The sequence below is a fragment of the Corvus kubaryi genome, unplaced genomic scaffold (assembly GCF_017639235.1).
Source record: "Corvus kubaryi isolate FWS band 111438036 unplaced genomic scaffold, C.kubaryi_AGA036_p1.0 37308, whole genome shotgun sequence".
Lineage (NCBI taxonomy): Eukaryota > Metazoa > Chordata > Aves > Passeriformes > Corvidae > Corvus > Corvus kubaryi.
In genome coordinates this window covers 19602970-19622335 of record NW_024581096.1, presented here as the reverse complement: position 1 = coordinate 19622335, position 19366 = coordinate 19602970, and the positions used below count along the sequence as shown (strand labels likewise).

At 36.3% G+C, this 19366-nt stretch overlaps 1 protein-coding gene across 1 annotated transcript in view; it reads left to right on the top strand.

Moving 5' to 3' along the window:
* Positions 1-19366, top strand: part of RIT2 (Ras like without CAAX 2) — a 182147-nt gene that overhangs the window by 39820 nt on the left and 122961 nt on the right. Inside the window, exon 2 of the mRNA XM_042028769.1 lies at positions 15263-15319. Coding sequence (XP_041884703.1) covers positions 15263-15319 — 57 coding nt within the window. The remainder of the gene's footprint in view (positions 1-15262; positions 15320-19366) is intronic.

The following is a 19366-nucleotide window of genomic DNA, read 5'->3' as shown; positions in this document are numbered from 1 at the left end:
ACAGAATAAAATAACCAAAAATAGGCAAAAATAAAGGCCTACCAAATACCATTGACAGCTCTTGGCCTGGTTTGATCATTAAGTGAAATCACTCAATTTATAACCGGCAGCAAATAATTTGAAATGGCTGATATACTAAATATTTGCTTAGTTTTCACCTATGCACAGATTTGATGATCCTGTATAATTGTAACTCTTTTTTTATGTCTTGGCTATATGAGTTAGATGAGTTCTAGATATGAATGTTTATAAAATTTGCTTTCTTTGCAAGAAAAGACATTTTTCAATTAAAAAAATAATCAGGAGTTGATTTTTTTTTTTACTAAAAATATACAAACAGAAAGTTGTTTCCAGTATTTCTTCTTTTTTTTTCCCCTCTAGAAAAATCATCAAATTTTTAAGGCATGTAATAATATATGCACCAAAGTTATAGGTAATAAGTATATTCATTTGCAAAATGTAAAGGCAAATAACCACAGTTATATGTAGATATGAGAGAAATGTAAACCTAAATCGAAAGGTTTGCCACTTATTTCAGAGGAATCACAATTTCACTCATTGTGATTTCTTTTGGAGGATATTTAAATACTCCTGCTGGAAAGTGGAAAGAGCACTGCACAAGTAAAAACTTACGTGAAACGCAAGCTAATATCAACGGAAAAGCTCCCAGTGTATCCTGGTTTATGTCCTTCAAAAAATTTGATGCAAGGGTCTCTCAAAGGAAGGGGTTCCAAGCCCTATGATGCACGCCATATAAAACTGAAGCAAAATCTGTAGTGAAAGGCATACTGCAGAAGAAAAAATTATTTTCACAAGAGAATGGACAGAAATTGTTCACTCTGTGCTTAGGTAAGTGGTCCAGAATATATATATTTTCTGAATCAGAAACGGAGAGAAGTGCAAAAAGCACGTTGTTCAATGGATTGGACTAGGACAGATACTGGGACTAAAACGGTGTTCAGGGTTATGCATGTAATGACCTCATAGTTGGATGTTAGAAACCAGGCTTAATATCCAAATCGTTTTTGCTTATTTCCTTTTGATTGAGTGGCTTTATTTTAGAGTTATAAATACTTGCCATTCAGCCAAAGACTTTGCTGACTAAAACACTGATGACAGGTGAGTCATTCTGTCACATCTATATCACTGTACCTTTGAAAAAGATCTCATTCTCCCCTTTTTTGGTAACTGAGCTGAGTCATTTCTGAATCAGCATAGCACAATGTCATCACACTGTTAGCATGCAGAGTGCTTCAATATCATCTTACTCACTGAGCCCCTAAAAGTCCTCCTAAGTCCTTTTTTTATCTATACATAAGGAAACATTTCCAGTTGTCATAACCTAAAGGTCCATGGGTTTTTGTGTTTAAGGTAGAAAACTTATCAGGGTCTTAATAAAGTTTTTCTATGGTTTTAAGCTGCCAAATCATGATTTTTAGGGAGCTGAGTTATGATGCCTCTGCACGACTGTCATAGGTTAGAAAATTTTCAGTGTTATAATTACTGTAGAGATTGGGAAAACATAAATCCTAGTCCTATGATGGAGCAGATGAAGTAAATCTCCTGACCCTGGGGCAAAATTATTTTTATTAAGGAGGTCTGATTATAGAAGTTTCCACAGTTATTAGGAAAATCCAGAAATGGCTACATATATCCATGTCTTTTATGGCCTTATTTAAATAAGAAGTTCATTTTGATTTTAAAGGTTTTTTTCAAAGTTCAAAAACATTTTTTTTTTCATCTACCTCACCCCAATATACTGTGTTCCCAATTAAGCCTCAGAAATCCTGAGAACATTTTTGCCTCTCATGTAAGGGAAGGTTTCAAGACTTGTGTAAGTACACTGTGGTTGTTTGGGGGAGAGTGGGATGTTTTGGAAGGTTGTTTCTGTTTGGTTTGGTCAGTCAGTTGTTTGGTTGGGGTGTTTTTACCTGCTGTTGGTTTTTCATGGAAAGGTCTAGGGTCACCAAATAGGGCTTCTGTCAGCCATCAAGCGATGGTGATACATAGCACCATAAACCCCTGAGACAGCTGGTTCACACCAGAATAAATGACAAGTACATCAAGGGCAGAGAGTGCATTATGAAATACACAAAAGTAAGTTTACCCCAGAAGAATGAAAGACTGAATCTCAGCCTGTTCTAGAGGCCTAAGTGTTCCTGGGTCATGAGTCATCTCCTTCCAACTGTAGGAAAAAAACAAAACCATTGTCAAGTCTTTCCATGTTGCTGGTGTTGAGAGCTTTAACATTTCTTATTCACACAGAGGGTACAAGCCAGAACGGGCTAATGTAGGTTTTCTCTATGAAAATACAATCAGCCCTCTAGAACTTTTGTATGTATTTTGCAGCTTTCTGACCTTTTCAGAGGCACACTAATGCTGTAATAAATCACCTCTTTTAGTGCCTGAAGTGCTACCTTTCACCCCCAAACATGTCTGGCAACTGTGCCTGCTGTCAATATATCACCATAATGTAGAGTGTACAAGTGTCAAGCAATATGAATGTGCTTCTAGCATATGTCAACTTCCAGCCAAGTTTGTACTGAGAGAGCAGGAAGAGGGTGAGAGGCCTCATTTCACTTTTTCATCCTTGTACTTTGTAGTCTTTTGATCTATATCACTAACTCGATTGTCTCATGAAAAATGCTTGATCTCATGCCTCCTGCCTCCTTTCATCCAGATAATTTCATGTTAAAGGTATTGTTTAAGTCTGTTCTTAAAAATGTCATGGTTTTACTAACTTGGTTTTAGATGAACTGTGAAGGAATGCATTCACAGCCAAATCTTATGTGGCTATCCCATAAATCTCAGAGCTCTCTGAGATTTCTGCTGCCTTGGTTTTCTTGGAGGTTTGGAAACTGAGGCAGAAAAGATGTCAGTGATAATCAAAGGATAGAGAGTAGGTAGCAGAGTCTAAAGCTCATGACACCTCTCCCCAGATTCACACAATCCCACAAACCTTCTTCAGGAGTTTTTCAGTGATTGCTACGTAAAATGGAAGTAACAGTTTTGGTACTGTCCTCTGAGTTAGCTCATTATTTCCCATTGATTTGTCTCCAAATTACTCATTGTTTTCTAGATATAGAAACTCTCTTTTTCCCAACTAATTCCAGCTTTAGAAGTATTTAAATGTTAAGACACTATATTCCTTTCCACACCCTTAAAATGTTAAGGCTACTATTTAGAACTGTAGGATATCTATTCCAGCATGTCTAAAATTTCAGGGCCAGGATGGATGGGATTTTGAGCAACCTGATCTAGTGGGAGGTGTCCCTGCCCATGGCAGGGGTTTTGTCTTTGAAGTCCCTTTAAACCCAAACTGTTCTCTGATTCTATGAACATTGTTACCTTCGTGATTTTCATTTTCCCTGCACAGCCGTGTTCTAAGTGCGTCTGGTAGCAGCACAGAGCTACTTGTCCATCCAGAAGACCTCACACCTCATTTTCCTCATTTCCAAGCTTTCTCAATGGCTTGATTTGCTTTTTTGGGGACCAGATCATAATTACCAGGCTTTTAGATTTGGGTGTGTTCATGTGTGAATGCAGGGGAAGTAAACAACTGGAGAGCTTCCCCAGCCAACGAGCCTCCTCCTTCCCTACTCTTACAGAAATGCTCTTAGAATGTGTCTTGGGGTGACTTTGTGACATGTATCCCCTGTTGCTGCCCCATGCCCAGGAATTAATTTTGTGCCTTTCTGTGCCTTTAAACTGAGCCTGAGAGAGGGAAGGAAAACCTGAACAAAACTTCTTCAAAGCAGTTTGCAGCTTATTCAAGGTCACACAGAGACAGAGACTTTTTTTCATCTTGCAGCAGAGCAAGAGTGGGGAAGGCACCTGGCTTGCTTTTGGCCAGTTTTTCAGCTCCTTTTTCTTTCTCCAGAGAGAGACAGAGAGTTGAACTTTTGTTTTTTCTGGGACTTTTTTTTTTCTTTCTGATGGACTGTTTCAACATCAGAATACATCGGGAGGACCTTCCACTGAGGCCTTGGCCCTGGAGGTGGGCCTACCACCCCGTCCCAGCTCCAAGGAGGGGGAGAGAGATCTACAGAAGGACTCTGAAATTTTCCCGTGTTTCTCTCAGCAGAGCGAGAGGTTTTATTATTTAGCATCATTATCCTTTTCCTGTGTGTTTGTAAAATAAATAGTTTTTATCTCTTTCACTTTCCTTCGAGGAAAATTTTATTTTTCCCGAACCTGGTGGTGGTTGTGACCTGCCTTCTCTCAGAGGATATGTTTTTAAATTTGGCCAAACTGGAACAGAATGGTAGCAAAAAATTAAGAACTCATGTTGGTGTAAGAGATAATGTGGCAGGTGACTTTGTTGTGAAGTGTTGCCTAATTAGCTGAGAGCGAAAACATCTGAGATATGACAAGGAAAACATGTTGAGTGCAAAGTCACCTCAGTAGTGAGGAACACTTTTCCACTCACATAATGCAAATGATGTGGTATTTAGCTCCCCTGAGATAAATAACTCCACTAAAACAAATATCAACTGAAATATATGAGTAGGAAACAAATTGTAGAGGACAGCATTCTGAGAATTCCTCAAATATTTTTGAGGAATGGAAATACTGATTGGGATTTTAGCAATATTCGTGTGTCAGTTTTCTGGATTTAGGTGTGTCTTCAGAAATCCTTTCTTCATTGTTAGTCTACTTCTTTTAAATATGATTTGAGTGCAGTGCTTATTAACAAAAAAGTAAAAAGCATCAGATATAAAAAGAAGGGATGAGAGAATTTCTGAGAAAAAGACAACATTTTAAATTTTGTTTACATTTTCATTGAAAAGGAAAACTAGCATATTAATCTGCCTTAATAAGCAGAAATTAAAAAAAATCAAAAAAGTGATGAATAATTATCTATAAATCATATAATTTATAGTAGAAGGGTAAATATATGTAATTTATTACAGAATATAAAACAGTACTGTTAGTAAATCAGTTTCATACTTTCAAAAATGTCGATACCATCAATCCAAGCCAATAAATTTGCTTTTATTTGGTTCAGTTTCCTTTCTTGAATTTCACCTAAACCAATTTTCTCACTGTGAAGTGCTTTAATTTCAATGGAAGTTATATCAGCAGCAGGAAATGTGATCACAACTTTAATCATCAACAACACTCGTCACTCTCTATAACTGCCTGAGAAGAGGTTGCAACCTGGTGGGATCAATATCTTCTCCCAGGTAACGTGGCAGGACAGGAAGAAATGGCCTGAAGTTGTGCCAGAGAAGGCTTAGATGGGATATTAGGAAAAATTTCTTTACTGAAAGGGTTGCAAAGCATCTGCACAGCTGCCTAGGGCCGTGTGGATGAGGCACTTGGGGATATGGGTGGGTTGCAGCCTTCACAGTGCTGGGTGAATGGGTGAAGTCAATGGCCTTGGAGGTCCTTTCCAACCTAAATGATTCTATGGTTCTATAAACTTTCAAAAAAACATCTGAATGTTTGAGAGAGGCACAAAAGATTATAGTTCAGATCACCAAGGACAGATAAGCACCTAAAGCCTGCTTAGTCAGAGAGAATTGGTTGCCAACAGTGACTGTGAATCTGGATGTTATCCTCTATTCACTATAATCTGGCACTGGTAAGGAAAGAATGAATAAAAACCTCAGCTCTGTTTTAACCCTGAATAAGACTTCTGTGAGGATTTAAATGGAAGAGTTGTATGTTTCTCTTTGATGTGTCATCAATTTTCCAGACCATAGGTTTGATGTACAGAAAAGTTGGTACCACATTACAGAACAGCAGCTACTCTCTCTCACTCGCAAGAAAATACAGCTGCTGTCACTGCCAATTCTTCACTGCTTGATGTATGGGGTGAAATTTCACGTGGAAGGTTCCACAGGAGCTAACCACTAGTTTATGTTAGGAAACCTGCAAAAAACCTCAATTTACCACTACCTGAAACAGCAGCAAACCAAGCTTGAGCATCTCAAGTTATCATTACAGGGAAACATGTCGGCAGTTAAAAAAAAGGAGAGAAATGTGTGGTTACTGTGAGGTTTTTTTCCCATTGAATGAAATAACTTTATCCTTTTTTGAAAGTGTTTTTCTCAGGGAAGTAATGATACTAGAGGCTGGTAGCTGCAAGCCAGGGCCCACTTGTATGAAGAACTACCCTATATTTCTCTCATTTGCTGTACTCCCTTTGTAAAAATGAGATTTATACATTGACTTTAATTGAAACGTGTCTATCTGCAATGGTTCAAGATCAGCTCTATTCTTCTCTGAAATAATATGTGAAAAATGTGTCTTTCTAGCTTTATTTAATATATTCTGTTTTAAAAATCACATTATCCTGGAGCCTGCTTTAAAACCTATTTATGTCATTATATTTTGGATTGCTCACTAATGGAAGGCTTAACTTGCCATTGGGTTTTATAACTGAAGAGCAATAGAAGATACATTTAAGTTTTCTCCCTGATTTTAACTTGATGGAAGAAACACAGTGGGAAAATGCACTAATGGTAGCATTTACCAGCAGTAATTTCTGTTTATTAAGACACCTTGTCAAGTCACATAAGCTAAGCAGGGTAGGAAATGTTCAGTATTTTTGTGGGAGAATTTTTGGGAAGGGATCAGGGATACACTACAGAGGAAATGGTTTGTAAGTGGTAGCAATCTACCTTATCATTATCATTAATTTGTAGCACATTATGATGATGTCTCTTATGTGGGCAATAAATTCAACTTTCATCTAGTTCCTTGTTTCCTTAAACACTAAATGGAATTTTTAACACGAATTTTACAGTGCAGTATGTTCTGCCTTCTGTCATTGAACCAGAAACTGGGTCTGGAAGTAGCTATTAATGGTAGTCAGAAGTTTTCAGTACAGCCATTTTTCACTAGAACCTGCTGATTCAGAAGACATGGGACTTTTCTGCCATGAGAGCACTTTTGCTGAATGTTTTCCTACAAGTTTCTCATGTCTAGGATTAATTTTTTGCACAGTTTCTCTGTTCATCCTTCATTCCATGCTGGAAAATTACTACCAGTGCCTAGTATTTGTCTTTGTTCCACTAATAACACCTTGAAGGAAAATAGTGAGAACTCATATCTTTACATCTAATGATTGCAGGAAAGAGAAGGGTGAGAACTGCTCTGTGATTAGGGATTTTTATTTATTCATTCAAGATCAGCCCCAAAACAAAAGATTTTTTTCTACCTTTTCTTTCTGAGGGGCTGATTCCACTCATCCGCTTTCTAATTCTTTCTTTTTACTCTTAGGGAACATATTGCCTCATCGTATAGATTTCTGCATTGAATTCTTTGTTTCATTCTGATGCAAGAGGAGGAATTATAAAACTGATTATTCCCCAAAAAAAGCATCTGCCTTGCTCTGTTACCACTAACTCTACATCAGCACATTTTTATTACAATCTGCTCTTACTTTACAGTGGTAAGGGTTACATTGGATAAGGAAAAGTTCCCTGTTTCTCTTCCAGCTGCCCTAATGACTTGTTGGTTTTTTCTGTTTAAAATTTACATGGGGGTTTTGTGTGTTTAATTTTCATTCTAATAACACAGATTTAATTTAAAAGACTTCTGTTTTTAAGACTATTCCTTTCTGATGCCTGATATTTTTTTCTGTGGACTTCAGATTCTATAAGTGAATAAAATACACACCAGTTTAGCAAAAAAAAGAGTATAAAAACCAGGGCTGTACCAGCATCCAAACCTACGCAGGAGACTGTGTAATACACAGAAAGCTTCTGTATTTTTTTAGTACACCAGAATGTGTTTAACACAGAAATAAATTTTAGCTTGCCTTCATTTCAGAGCCAACACTCAATAAATAATACATTGTAACACCTAAAAAATTAATAATTGCAGCTCACAGATTTTGCAGCGTTCACTCCTGAAACAAGTGGTAAAGCTTTTAGCCAATTCCTTAAAGGCTATGACAATGTAAAAATGACTGTATTGGGCCATAACAAAGGTGTCTTTAGGCTGATGTCCTGTCAGTGCATCTAGTCTGTAATGGTTGTTTGGGGAAGAACAAAATAAAGAACATTAAAACTTCTGCTTAGAAATCCTCACATGCTCTGGCAGTGTGAAGAGTGTTTTTTTGTGAGGCAACATCTTTGAGTTTACTGCAACCAATTTTAAAAAATCAAAATTTTTAATCTATCTATAAGCTTTGCCATTTACCATGTCATGGGGCAATCATAAAAATAACTATAATCAATGTGCAAAAATACCTTATTGCTAGATAATTTGACATGTATCTCTAGGTACCTTCCCCATACTCTTTACATTTCATGAAGTACAGTAAAAAATGTCCTGCATTAGACATCAATCTTCTTCTCATGCATCTTTTTGACCCAAATAAATGCTCCTCAGACCCCAGCACTCTCTTTGTTTCGTTCAGGTGACTAAACCTATCAGCTATTTATTCTAATACATACTGTAATCTACATACAGCATGTATAGATAAAATAAATACAAATAAAACAAAGGAAATACCTTGCATGCTCCAATCACCTAGTTCTTTGTGACCTGGAAAATTGTCACCTATCTGATAGAGAAACGTTTTCTTAGTAAATTGTAGGAAAACAAACTCAGAAATGCAACATATTTTGTTCAAAACCATAAAGGCTGCAGATGAGCTGGCTGTGACTTCATGAATTGTATATGAAACTCCCTCAGGTTCTCCCCCTAACCCTCCCACCCAAAGCAGATCATAAATATATGATCATTAAATTATCCTTGTGTTTTACAAAACAATGTTTTCCATATGGAAGCTTCTTCCTGGAAAGAAAAAGGCTTTATCAAGTCCTTGAGATCTAAAACATGTAATAGTTTAAGAAACAAAACCTTAATTTCCAGAACTGATATTAGTTGCATATCTGATTCTATATGCTATCCTTATTAATCATCATATATTAAATTATCATTTTCCCTACCTGAAATTGAGAATATAGGGGAAAAATCTCCAAAAGAACCTTACATTTCACTGACTCAACACTTTTACTTAAAAACCACTTTTAAATCAAAGAGGTTTTTTACATTTTCAATGTTTGAATCTTGTTCCAGAAGATCCCTCATATGATGTCTAAAAATATTTTCTAGTCCATAGCCTAAATTAGTTCATAGCTAACATCTCTCATTTGTTTCACAGAAAAGAAATTGTTTAATTTTAATATCTTTTCCTTTCCTAATTCTTTCTGACCTTGAGTCATTAAACTTGTAGAAACTGAGCACAGATGAAATCTTTCTCCGATTGCGTTTAGAGGCATTCTAAATTTTTTTTTCTCCTCCTAATATGCTCCATAATTTTTGGTGTCTCCAACCATTCAAACTGGCTGTGAGTGTTAATGCAGTTCATAGAGCTCATTAGATTTTTGAAAAAAAAACCAAACCTGTCTTTGCCTCCTACTATTCACAGAATGAAAGAACGAAAAAGTATTCTGAGTCGGAAGGAACCCACAAGGATTTTTGAGTCCAACTCCTGGTCCCGCACAGGACCCTCCCCAAAAATCTCACCATGTACCTGACAGCTTTGTCCAAAAGCTTCTGGAACTCTGTCAGGTTTGGTGCTGACCATTCCTTGGGGAGACTGTTCCAGTGCCCAACCACCCTCTGGGGAAGAACCTTCTCCTTATATCCACCTAAACTCCCCTGACACAATGTCAGAGCATTTCTTGGGTCCTGTCCCTGGTCACACAGAGCAGAGATCAGTGTCTGCCCCTACTCTTCCCCTCACGAGGAAGTTGTAACTGCAATGAGGTCTCCTCTCTGTCTCTTCTCCTGCTGAGAGACTAAGTGTCCTCAGCCACTCCTCACACGGCTTCCCCTCAAGGCTCTTCACCCTCTTTGTTGCCCTCCTTTGGACACTGTCTAATAGTTTTATTTATTTATCTTATATTGGGTCACCCAACACTGTTCACAACATTCAAGGTGAGGCCACCCCAGCCCAGAGCAGAGCAGGACAATCCCCTCCCTTGCCCAGCTGGTGATGCTGGGCCTGATGCCCCCCAGGACAGGAATGTCCCTCCTGGCTGCCTGGGCACTGCTGACTCGTGTCCAACTGACTGGGACCCCCAGGTTCCTCTCCATGGCACTGCTTTCCAGCCTCTCCTTCCCCAGTCTGTACGTCCAGGGTTGCCTCAACCCAGGAGCAGGATCTGGCACTTTCCCTTATTGGACTTCACATGGTTGGTGTCTATTAGTTAAGATTCAATTGGCAGAAAAATAATTGCAAATGATGATTTATTTGACTAGCCAATCTAAAAATTCATGGTTAGTTATAAGGATGTTTGTCATTTTTCAAAGCTAATTAAATAGAAGTAAACATTCCAGTCTTCAGGCATGAACTTCTGAAAAGACAATTTTCAGAACATTTTAGAAGATGACTCCTAAAAGCTTGTGAAAAACCCAGAAGGACCACCAGAAAGACCAGAACTGTTCAAACTCTTTAGTATTTCAGAAATAAAATAGTACCAGTATAGTTCTTGTTTAGTTATTGAAATAGTCCAACTTTGATACAATATCATTTGTATATATATATTAATATGCACATGCTTTATTATGTAATAAAATCAGGCATGTTAAATATGCCCTGACCATGTTTTAGAAAGTTATTTAGTGTTATAAATAGATAGAGGCAAGGTTGCCTGTAAAATTTTTAAATGAAGCATATTTATCTCTTCCTTTTCTGTGACAATGTCTCTTTGTATGGTGCACTTACAGTTTTTAGACTCTGTACTTTCTTTGCCACCTTCTCTATGCTAATAATATTTATATGCTTTCTTCTTTTTTCATAAACTGCGTGAACTAATCCTCAAATCCACTGACTTTGCTATATTATACTTTTTTAATGTCTGCCTTCTGCACTGGTCTCATTGAAACCTCAATGTTTATAAAAAATGTAAGTTAAGGATCCACAGACAGGGTGGATCTAAATTAAAATGGTGTGAATCAACCCTATGGAATCACTGGTCTCTGAGTTACAGCTGCTGTGGTGATTTTGTTAGAGTGCTTAAAGTGTAGGACTTTTTGCTGGGGGTAAAGATTCTACTGGAAACAGATTTATTATACCATCACACCAGCACCCAGAAGAGTATGAATATGTGGAAGTTCTTGGGTGAATAAAGAGGTATAGGAAGCTCATGATGAGATATTCACATCAGGGATACTATTAGCATAACAAATATTGTGTAAGCTTGCAATGTACTCTCCGACCTTGAAAAATAGGTATAGGACTGCTTTCAAAGTTTTTGATATAAATAAAATTTAGAACAAATTAGAAAAAGAGTGGGATTCTATTCTATCTGCTCTCCCAGCTGCAGGAGTATCAAAACATTTTTCCTATTGGCTTGTGAGCCCACTCACACACATATATATATATATATATATATTAAGATTACTACTGTCTTTAGGTTAAATTTAGTATTGCTGTGCTGGTCAAAAGGATGCTTCTGAATAAATATATGACCTCAGCCTTTTTCTAAGCATGGCATTTCCTACTCAGTGGTTAATAAAATATTATTAAGACGGATTTAGAAATTATATTGAAAGTAGAAGCCAAGACTAAGTTTATTATTCAAAGAAAACATATATATTTCTATGCCAGCATAGGTATCATGCACACCTTTCTAGATAGTTTATAAATATTGGATACACGTTTAGAAACAAAGAAAAATTAAATGCAGGATCTGAACACCTTTTTTGTTTTAAAAAGACAGGATAACTTTAAAGTTGCTTAGTTACTCATGCGTATCAGGCTTACATTTGCTCAGCTGGGGCAACTTGCATTTGCTTAGCCACAGATGGATATAAAGAAGATGCTATTCATCTGAAACAATGATCCTTTTACTTATCATAGCTGTTGTGTGATGTACATGTCCCATTTAAATGAAATGATCTTCACAGTGTCATAAAATATTCATTAAAAATTTTCAGGCAACTTGCAATTCAAAATGTTTCACAATATCTGCTATGGATTAAAAGGGTTTTGTTTGGTTTGATTTGGTTTTTTAACCATTTCTTAACTGACACTGTTTTCACATGTACATGTATTTATTCAAGTATCAGTCTTACCAATTTATTCTATTTTCATATCCTGCTTTAAAGCCACTTTCATGCTTTCTATGTGGCATAAATTAGAGTCAAGGGTCCCTAATTTATAGACCTGTAAAAATTTGGTGTACTATAATTTGGATTTCCAAAGGAAAAAAATCACAAAAGTATTCAATGACAGTTTGGATTTGTCAGGTGTGAGTGCTAATGTATACGGAAAAATGTAATGGATGAGGAAAACCATGGAACCAAGGAGAATATTTTCAACTCACAGCATGAAATACCAATGCCATTTTTGTGTTAGTTTTCAAAATTAATTCACTTTGGAAAATGACTTTGGAGCTGATGTCAGTAGCAATGAGGAAGCCAGCATATTCCAGCTGAGGCAGCTCTCCTGCTGGGGAGCCCAGATAGGGTTGGTTGTAGACAGGTCTAATTCCCAAGGCTCCAGCTGAGCTATGTGGTTTTATGCCAGTGGTGATTGAATGTCCTTGTCCTCTGGGAAGCATTCCACCAGCTTTCAACCATCATTTAGAACTAATTTCTGCACATCCAGCAGCCGAGTCTATGGAATACCTGGTAAAACTGGACAAAACTCTTATTGAATCAGATGTTTGGAGACTTCTTTGTCCTTTATCCTCCTGCTATAAGGAGCCACAAATCAGTTATTCCTTTGGGTTGCAATTCCAGTTTCCTTATCTTGCATTGTAATTCAGTGATTAAAAAGATCAGTGTACCTCAATTCCTTGTGTACCCTGTTCCAGGGAGAGGGTGCTAAATCCCCATGTGGGAGGTGACAAAGACTAAACAGGCCAAAGAAGTTCCTTCCCCTGGTGATTAGGAGGAGCCTGTGACAAAGAGCTGTCAGGGATGAAACTGTGGGACAAAATGTGTAGAGAAGGAAGCTTTTATTCACCATTTTCCCAACGAGATGAATGTAAGGCATTCTCACTTCATTACTTTGAGTGTTCTCTTGACACCTTTCTCAGATTCTGTGCCTCTCCGCATTCATTTTATGAATAATCATAGGAACATAGAACCATTCAGATTGGAAAAGATCTCTAAGATCAAGTCCAGTCATTAACCCAGGACTGCAAAGACCTCCACCGAATCATGTCCCCACATTCACAGTCCTTTGGAACACTTCCACTTTTGCATGCTACAATAGAAATCTTGATGTTTAATACAATATGATGCTTTCAAATTATTTCAGTCCTCTTGGATACTGTGGATTTGATGAGGATATAAATGATGTATTCATTTGTGGCTGTCTCAGGCGAGAGGAAAAACATTTACCATGAGTTCTGCCTGTCCTCTGAGAATTTTTATTTCAATTCTAGCTACAGATTTTGTGACTCAGGCATAGCTCCAAAAGGAAACAGAATGAGATCAGATGCAGAATAGTTTGGGGTGTTTAAAAAAAAAAAAAAATGCTTGGCAAGAGAAAGCAGCAGGTTGTGAAGCAAATTGAATTAATTTGTGGTACAGGGCCTCAGAAAGCTGGAAATGTGTAGGTATAAGCCCTACGAACAGCATCTCTGCTAGCTGCCTCAGCTTCTAAGAACAAACTAGGCCGATCACATCAGGCATTGATTTATGCTTCATAAACCCCTAACAGTAATCACATGGAGGTGGCTAAAAATCTGTCAAAATTTTAAAAAAACCCAAAAAACCAAAAAAGAACCCCAAACAAACAAAAAAAAAAATCAGGTGTCTGTCCTGGAAATAAAAGTGTCCAAACATGCACGGTACTTAAAAATAATGCATCTGAAAACAAATAATACAGAAGACATGAGTGTGACTGCACGTAGATTTATTGCCCTATAATATATATAGACTGAATGAGCTTTTTCTTACACAGTTACTCTCTCTGGTATCTATGAATTTATAATGCTGCTTCTTAGCATTTATATTTGTCTACACTAAAGATGCAATAATTTATTAACACGGTAATAAATGTTTAATACTTCTTCTCTTTATCGTTTTATAAAACTATCTCCCTAACCTCTCTTTCTTGAAAATATGAGAAGGACAAACATTAAACTAAAACAATGCTGTTTGAAAAATGGATGTATTTATACACAGTTTTTTTAAAATGTCTCACATATTGTTCATAACCTCTTGTTGTAGATATTGTTGAAAGCAGCTGAGATCCTCAATGCTGGAATTCATGGGTTGTGACTGATAATTATGTTTCAGGTCAAGTACTTTTTAGAACAAATATCTATATAGTAGCTATAGATGAATTTTAAGGCCAAAAAAAAAAAAAAAATTGAAAAAAAAAAGGCTTAAAGATCAAGTGGTATTTTAAAAATCCTTTTTTACCCTTTTTTAAATTTTTTCCTTCTTTTTAATTAGAATTCACATATTCTGCTTTTGAAATGCTTTCATTCACAACTCTCATTGTTCGGTAGATACATTTACTTTTCAAATTACTTGAAATTCAAACTTCTGAGGAAAAACAACAAAGAAAATGTAACTTGCCCTGTTCTTCTGATTGCTCATTATATCACTGTGGTCACCAAATACCCAAGTTTACTTTTGTGGTTATTCACGGTGAATGAAGTTCAGATGTCATGTTGGACAGGATGTGAAAATCTGTGCCTTTCCACATAAATTGGAATTGCACTTCCACCTTGCCACCTGTTCCAAACGATAGAATGCAGTTTTCCTGAAGTGTCATGAAACTTTCCAAAAATTTCTGAAAGCAGTTAAAAAGCAGTCTGTTCAGAAGAAAGGTGCTCCAGGTGGTTGAGAGAAGCCTTCTTCTGTTGCATCAAGTTTAATGAATTAGGTACTCCTAAGTACACCAGAAATCAAATTAGGCACTCCAGTAAGTGGCATTTTGTAGCACCATGAGAACTTCTATGAATCAGTCTTGTAAATCAGTCTTGTTTTATCTTTTTGTCATAGTAATTTTCATCTGTATGCAATATCAGATTAACAATATTTACCAAGTGTTAAAAAGATGTAAGATTTAATACAAGAATTGATACAATGAATTTTAAAAATTAAGAAGTGAAGGCAAGGAAAGAGGTTTAATTCATATTTTTCTTCATTTATCAGTTCTGAGTTATCAATGCATTGTTGCAGAAGTAGACATAAAGCAAAATTTGTACTCACATTCTGAGCTGATATTTGAATAAGCAAATTATCCATGTGTTCTTCTTCCTGTTTCTATTTAATAATGCTGATAAAATTCTTTTTTCTTCCCTTCCTCTCTCTTTCTCCTCTCCAGCAATGACAATGCAGTTCATTAGCCATCGGTTCCCTGACTACCATGATCCAACTATAGGTGAGTACAGATTATTCTCCTGTTCATCCCTTTCAGTCTCTGCCTATGTGAGATTGTGAGATGGTGAGAAGCTGCTTCTAAAAGGCACTTAGATAGAAGCAAGATTTGCAAACTTTAGATTACACCTTAATTTTGTGCTGACAATTGAGTTGTGTCATGCTCTTACCGTAGATACTTCTTCCTGGAGTGCTTTATACAAAAATCTCTTTCAAAAACAGGGTTCTGCGTTCATGCACTGTAACTATTAATGTCGTGCATTTAAAGCTGCAGAATATGAAATAAAACTACTAAAGATTGTAAAAACTCCAGTCTGGAATGGGGTCTGTTTTTTCCTTTGTTTGTTTGGTTTTTAAGTTATGTTATTTTAGTATTCTTTTCCACTATGAAAGTCCTAGCTGGCCTTCTCTAGAAACATCAAGTAACTACTCAATTTAATAGAGTTGTGCTCTGGGATTACACACTCTGCTAACTTCATTGGGTTTCCCTACTTTATAAATTTTGGTAGTAACAGAAACTCACACGTATCTGCTTTACACTTTATTACAATACACTTTTTCATCTGAAATAAATTTTAAATGCTTACTGACTGTCAGAAATGCATTTTTATTCATTTAAGAGTGCCTTTGTTACTTAGTTTTACATATACTTGCATTTATACACACTATCCATGTGCCATATTTAATTATAACAAGGAAAAGATGGCAGAATAAAAAGGATGACACTTATTGGGTCCAATAAGTGGAAAAGGCACTAGAACAATCCTCATTTACAAGGATTTCTTTGGGGAAAAAAGAAATTAACCCCCTCAGCCAGAAACCTTTTTTCTTATAATTTTTGAAGTATTTTTAACTCACATTTAACTTCTATAAAATCATTGTATTGCTAAATAGAGCAGGTAATGACACTTTATTTTTATAAGTTATTTCTATAGTATTCCACATTTCCTGGATGCTAACTCTTGGCAAATGGTCATAATTTTAATAATGAAAAAATGTATAAACTCTTCATTTCACTAGTAATTCTATAACTGTTAAAAAAATTGCAAAAGAGCAAAGGTCTCAGCTTTAAAGAAGGCAAAACTACTGTGGAATTGTTGCAATTTCATTTTCTGCTCTCAGAAAAAAAAAAAAAGAAATCATTAAATCTAATTGGAAAAGAAGAACATTATTAGTTATCGACATCATTAAGTTATGTACATACATCCATCTTTATTATTAGCTATCCACCTGCCATCAGTATTTATCCCTATATTGTATCTCATAATAATCTTAACTTATTGGTCTCTAGACACCACCACAATATGAATAATAGATAATCATAAAGAGAAAGAAAGCTTATGATGCATTCTAAGTACATACTGCAGGAATGCCTAGAGGACCTAATCAGGATGAAGGTCTCCTTGAGTTAGGAAGAGCTTCCACTCAGGAAAACCAACACTAAAGAAGAGAAGAGAGGGTAAAAGTAAACAGGGAACTATGAATTCCATCTCACCCAGCTGGCTAGACAGAGATCTAGAAGTAAAAGTTTTTCTCTTCAGCTCTTCTGTTTTTCAGAACATGCTGAGGACATCCTGAAAAACTCTTATTACTGTCTGGGCTCCAAAACATGTACTAAACAGAAGAGAATAATCTTGGGCTAATTATGTATGTTTCCTCTCAGGTAAACTTGTGGTATGACACCATAAAATTGGGCATTAAAAAAAAAAAAAGTAGAAGGAATCATTGATGTCACATCTCTAACAACAAACACATAATTTTTGAATGTCAGCCCACTGAAAAAGTTTGTATCATTGAGGCTGTTTTTAGTACTTTTACGTTACTGGTCTCAACTCACAGAATTAATCTCATGTTTAGTTACACATCCACTAGTAGGGATATTTTTACTATTTAGACCATCAGCCTAAAAAAATAAGGGGATCCAAAATGAGCACATCCAGGGCCAAGACTATGCTGATGTGAGGAGATACCAGAGAAAAGGCTATTCCTCTAAAGTCATGAGGAGCTAGACACAGATTCTTTGCGTCATGGAAGTTATCATCTAAGATCAGAGATCTGTCTAGTCAGAGCTTTGTTTCTCACTGTAACCCAACAGCAGACGATGCAGAAATTAAAAAACCAGGCCACATATGAAATCTACATTTGTCTGAGTGACAAAGAAGAAAATTAAACACAGTTTTTCATCTCTGTCTGAGATCCCTGATCTCTCTGTTACTCTATTACCTTTACCTTGTGCCGTACATTTTAGGACACTTCCATTCCTCAGCAATTTCTATCATGTTTATAGAACTTTTGGGCTGCCCTGAGCTTTCCTGGGCACACCGGCCTCACTTGTCTGTGTACTTCTTTGGAAATAGCTGGTTCTTCTTACCTGTGGCTTTATTTGTCTCTGGGCATTTTTAAGAAGATTTCTGTAGAGGTCACTGAGTGGTTGATATTGTCCAGACAAAGTTCTATAGTGTATTTAAATGATAATCCACAGGTTCACAATACTAACCAAACTGTTGAGAATATAGTTCTACAGATGAGTTTTAAAATAAGGTGGATTGTTTCATTTGCTTGACATGAACATAAGGATCTAACAAATACCAACCTATTTTTTTTTCTCATATTCTTCCTCTACCTATTCCATTCTCTGTGTTTTCTGTGGTATGAAATTGTGGTGGCAGTGACCATGATACTTAACTGTGCAAATTTAGCCAAGATTTGAAGAGGTAGAGCTGACAGAATTGATGCTGTACCTCCCTGCACTTGATCGGGTTTTTTCTAATTATCTCTCCTAAAACAAATAGTTGGGTAGGAGGTACCAAAATAGAGGGGCCTTTGTAAGCAGAATCATTGTCCCTGAAATCTCAGAAGTCTGTCACTTTAGGCGATAAGGGGAAGTTGTTGATGCCTCTGGGGCTGCCAAAATATTGATAATGCCTTTGTCATTTTTAAGTTTTCATTGTCAACTTTAAGCATTGGCATGGAAATGGAATAATGATTTCAGCTGGTTTTCATTTCTGTAGATTCCTGTGAAATAGTTTGCCATCTTGGTAAAGATAGGAGACAAAAAACTGTTCCCCAAACGCATGAGCTTTGCACTGGTATAATCTGGTTGAAGTTCTAGTTGAAAAGCAGAGCCAAATCACATTCAGTCACAAAATACAAAAGCTCCACAAAACCATCTTGTATGGTCAATAAGGAACACATAAAAACCCTAAAACAAGGAATCTACAGTAGTTTTTTTGCTTTGATTTAAAAATAAATGGCTTCTAAATGGGTTTCATATTTTATTTCATAAAAGTTTAAATCCTTTTAATACTAAGAATTGTTCTGAATTTTTTTTTTCTTTTTTTTTTTTTTTTTTTGTATAACAAACACATTTTATGTCCGGGCCTACTTGTAACTCTACAGAAGCACACACATGGGCAACTGGCTTCTGAAGCTCTTTAGAAGATTTTTCTTTTCCTCCTTATTTTATTTGCATTTTATGCTTCATCTATGAACTGATAAGACAGTGAGCTTTAAGGGGAGAAAAGATTTTTTCTTTTTTTTTTTTAATCTAATCCAACATGAAGCTATAGTGAAAACTGCTTACTGATACTGACCAGAGAATGCAGAGCCCCTTCACTTTAATATGCTGCCAAATGTGCTTCCTCTTCCCAATTCTGCTCCCATCTAAACACACAGGGATTTATCCTAAACATTGTTCAGTAATAATCTTGTAGCTTTGAAGATGCAAGGTGTTATTTTTCATCTTTTTTTTGCAAGAGTCCCCAGGAATCCATGGATTTTCCCTATCATTCCTTTTCATTGTGTTTCACCATTATGTTACCAATGCATCAGAGTTTTCTCTTTCTACAATGACTTATATCTCTAGCAATACAGCAGAAATATCCAATAAGAATACAATGGTGCTTTGTACTCGCAACTTTTTTCTTCTGTTATCCACTGACATTTCTGAAATATTACAGGGCATCTTGATCACAGAAAAGCTGCTGCTGCTACTGTGAGATGACACAGAAATTTTACTGAAAGGATATTTCAGTTTCTACATTAAGGGCTA